The sequence below is a fragment of the Lonchura striata genome, chromosome 14 (genome assembly GCF_046129695.1).
Source record: "Lonchura striata isolate bLonStr1 chromosome 14, bLonStr1.mat, whole genome shotgun sequence".
In the NCBI taxonomy this organism is placed as follows: Eukaryota; Metazoa; Chordata; class Aves; order Passeriformes; family Estrildidae; genus Lonchura; species Lonchura striata.
The window spans coordinates 4,856,224-4,859,707 of NC_134616.1; the positions used below are offsets into that span (position 1 = coordinate 4,856,224).

General features: G+C 44.8%; 1 protein-coding gene across 1 annotated transcript; it reads right to left on the bottom strand.

Annotated features, from left to right (window-relative positions):
* LOC110474376 (TLR adapter interacting with SLC15A4 on the lysosome) lies at positions 1–961 on the bottom strand. Its single transcript, XM_021537744.2, has one exon. It carries the CDS (start codon positions 922–924, stop codon positions 1–3), a length of 924 nt encoding a protein of 307 aa, XP_021393419.2. The 5' UTR covers positions 925–961.
* Positions 962–3,484: the final 2,523 nt, after the last annotated feature.

Below are 3,484 nucleotides of genomic sequence, written 5' to 3' on the forward strand. Positions count from 1 at the left end.
TCAGGATGTGAATTCCATCCTGCAGCTCCATTTTGCACCCATTGTGTTGGAGATTTGGAGGTTTGGGGTGCTGAACTCAGAGCTGTTCCTGTTGGGAGCGTTGCGGGAGCTGAACAAAGCCAACGAGTGCAAGAGGGCTCCTCTGGCTTTGGAGGTTTCTATGTTCTGCTCCTGGGAGATCTGAACACTTATCTGGTCCAGGCTGTTCCTTATCCAGCTGCAGGTCAGGAGGTTTGTTATGGAACCACACCTGGCCAGGCTTTCATCAAAAAACTGTTTGTAGAGCTCTGCCACTTTGGCTTCCATGTACTTGTTGAGCGTGGAGTTGGAAAGGGGCTCCTCACTGAGCACGAGGCTCCTTTCTCCAGCTTCATCTCCAGGCAGGGACATCCCACTGGGCTTTTTGGGATGCTCACACTGAGGGGACTGCCCCAGGGGAATATCTATGGAGAGCAGGACAGGGCCATTGGGGAGTTCATCACACACATGGTCCAGGACACAGCCTGAGTCACACGTGTGGCCCCCGACGCGGTCCCCCCCGATCTGCAGGTCAGGGTAGTCCTGGTAAATGCTGTTGCATGGCCAGGATCTGTACAAATCCACCTGGTCTAGGCTTCCCCCTCTCCTGGGGATATGTAGAGCTGGGGATGCAGTTCCTTTAACCAGCATTTCCTGATCTTTTGCAGGCTCCTTTTCCATGGATCCCCATCGGGGGCTGCTCCCGGCTTCCACTTTGCTGCTTCTGGCAGAGAGCTCCTCCCGCTTCTCACATCCATCAGCAAAGCCTTTAATTTCTGGGATGTCTACAAGTTTCTGTCTCCAGATTCCCTCTTTAGCCTTTTGGGATGCAGGAGATTTGCAAGGCTTATCTTGATGACAGCTTTCTTTATAGATGAGCCTCGTTAGGATGCCTTCTGCCAGCATGGTGACAAGTGTGAGCACCAGGGATCACCAGAGTTCCATGGAGCCCTGGGATGGAAAGACAGGCACAATACAACAACTATTATTCAACAACTATTACAGAATAATTATATTATCGTTATTATTGTTATTATTGTTACTAATACTAATGAACAGTGCACTTCTCACAACGACAGTGATTTTTCTTTCCCTCTCAAGCATTTATTTTTAGCAAACATTAAAATGCATGTTTTCCCTCTTTACCATGTCCACAAAAATCATTCTGAAGATACAGGAAGGGCTTTAATCAGCTGCTTCATCTGTAACATCCCTTCTGCTCCCAGGCCTCTTCTGCATCGTGGCTACTTGAGACAGATTGTGCTTTATAAGCTGTAAAAATCAGCAAAATATTTTACTTGTCTGTATCAATACCATCAGTAATTAATCAATGTTTTCCATTACAAGACAACCATTTTCAAGAGCTAAAGAGGTGACACAGAAAGAAAATAAAGACTATATTCATATTTAGAGGTATTCCTGACTTGAGCACTCCTGTGAGGTGCCAAGGAGCTTCAAAAGAAACTAAGAGTTCTGCAAATATAATAAAACTGTATTCAAAATGCAGATCAAATGTGTTTAGAGTCCCTCTTAATGATGAACCTAAGAGATATAAGTAATTTACCTTCCCCAATAGTGATAATAACGAAAAGATAAGTGTCTCAAAATAATTTACTACACTTAATGATTCCTTATCATCCCTTTTCAATTTACCTACTGTTAAAATCAATGGGAATCTTAACATTAAGAGTCTGACCTGAACCACTGCTCTTATGGAGGAATGGGAAACATGAACATAAGAAAATCATTCAGTTCTTCAAATATCCTTTATATCTCTGCATAATTGAAGTATCCACAGACCCAAAGTGTGCTTGTGGCTCAACGCCTTTCACCATGGCCCTCACTACGCTGGGTCACTTTTCAATCCCAGCGCTCCTTCCAGGAGATATTCTAAAATTTCAGTTTATTGAGAGATGGAAATTTTCACCTTGCCCCCAAAATTTACACAGCACAACTGGTTGTTTTGGGGTTTTTTTGAGGTTTTTTTCTGGTTTGTTTGTTTGTTTTTGTTTTGTTTTCTTTTTTGTTTTTTTGTGGGTTTTTTTGTTGTTGTTTTTTTTTGTTTTTTTGTTTGTTTTTTTTTGTGACACAGCTCCCTCCCCAAAGCTGAAAAGAGCACTGGAATTTTGAGGCCAAAGCAGGCAGGAAAGGCAGCAGCCTGGTTATCTACATGGTCATTTACATATGTAAAAGGAAGGGCAGCACTTTCTTAAGCACTTATGATACTTGATAAACTAATTTCCAAAGAAAGAAGAATTTGCAGTATAAATCTTGATAAAGATCCATGGAATTTGGAATGCTCTGTGCCTTGTAGGACATGGGTAACCCGGTCCTTACCCTAGGACCTCAGGGTACCCAGCTCCTTACCTGAGGATAAATTTTGGGTTATTGCTTTGAAAGAGCTCATGAAGAGCTAAAACATGGTAATCTTGGAAAAACTGGTCTCCTCCAAATAAAAGAAGTGGTTCCTGTGTTCTGGGACAAAGCATAAGGAAAAGAAAAAGGCACAAAAGCCCAACTTACCAAGCCCAGCCAGGTCCGAGGTGGATTTCCCTAGCCCAGAGCTGTCCTGCTAGAGCTGCTGGCAGGGGGCAGATGGTTACACACCCTCTACTCACTGCTGTCTGTGCACAAAAAGCCTGACGCACTCATGATGCAATCCCCAGCATTTTTAACTCTCAAAACAGAAGTGATCCCGCTGGAAGAGGGCGCGGTTTTTGAACACAGAGAGAGGGCTACGTCTAAAAGAGGATGTTTGAAAATGAATTGAGATGTTCCTGACCACAGCGTGATGCTGAGGAGCTGCTGACAGCCACAACGGGGCACGGGGAAGGAGCAGAGGATCGGGGCTGCGCCAGGCAGAGCGAAATCGGAACCGAATTCCACCAGCACTTCCACTGGCAGGAGCTCGGTGCTGCTCAGCTGACTTGTGGACTTACACTACTTCCCCTTTGGAAAATTTAGAGTCTGGTGATGTGCCACTGATGGGGAGGAAGTTGGTAACTTCCTTTCCCCTGGATTTTGATGAAATACCCTGTGTCTGTGATGTGCCAACAGGACAATGTACCAACCTGAAAGCAGCAGCTAATAGACAGCTCTGCACAATCGTGTTGCTCGTTGACCAAACCCACTCTTTAGGGGTTAAAAAAGTACCTCTGGCACGTCCCAGGTGCTCCCATGGTGGTTTTAAGAGTCTTCTTCACGCTGAAGCCAAGCTCATGCACTGAGCCCTCCCCTCAGCACAGGATCCAGCCCACAGATAGTCTGAAGAGTTTTGTTTGTGACTTTTCTAAATCTCCTTTTTTGTCAGAATTTAAGAACCCCCCAGTGAAGCAGAAGCTGAATCTCATCTAAGTACAAGCCAGAAAATTCTAAAAGAACACTGCTTAATGACAGGAGCAAAACACAAATGATCATCCATGTCAAGGACAGGGACTCCTTCCACCATTCCAGGGTGCTCCAGGTC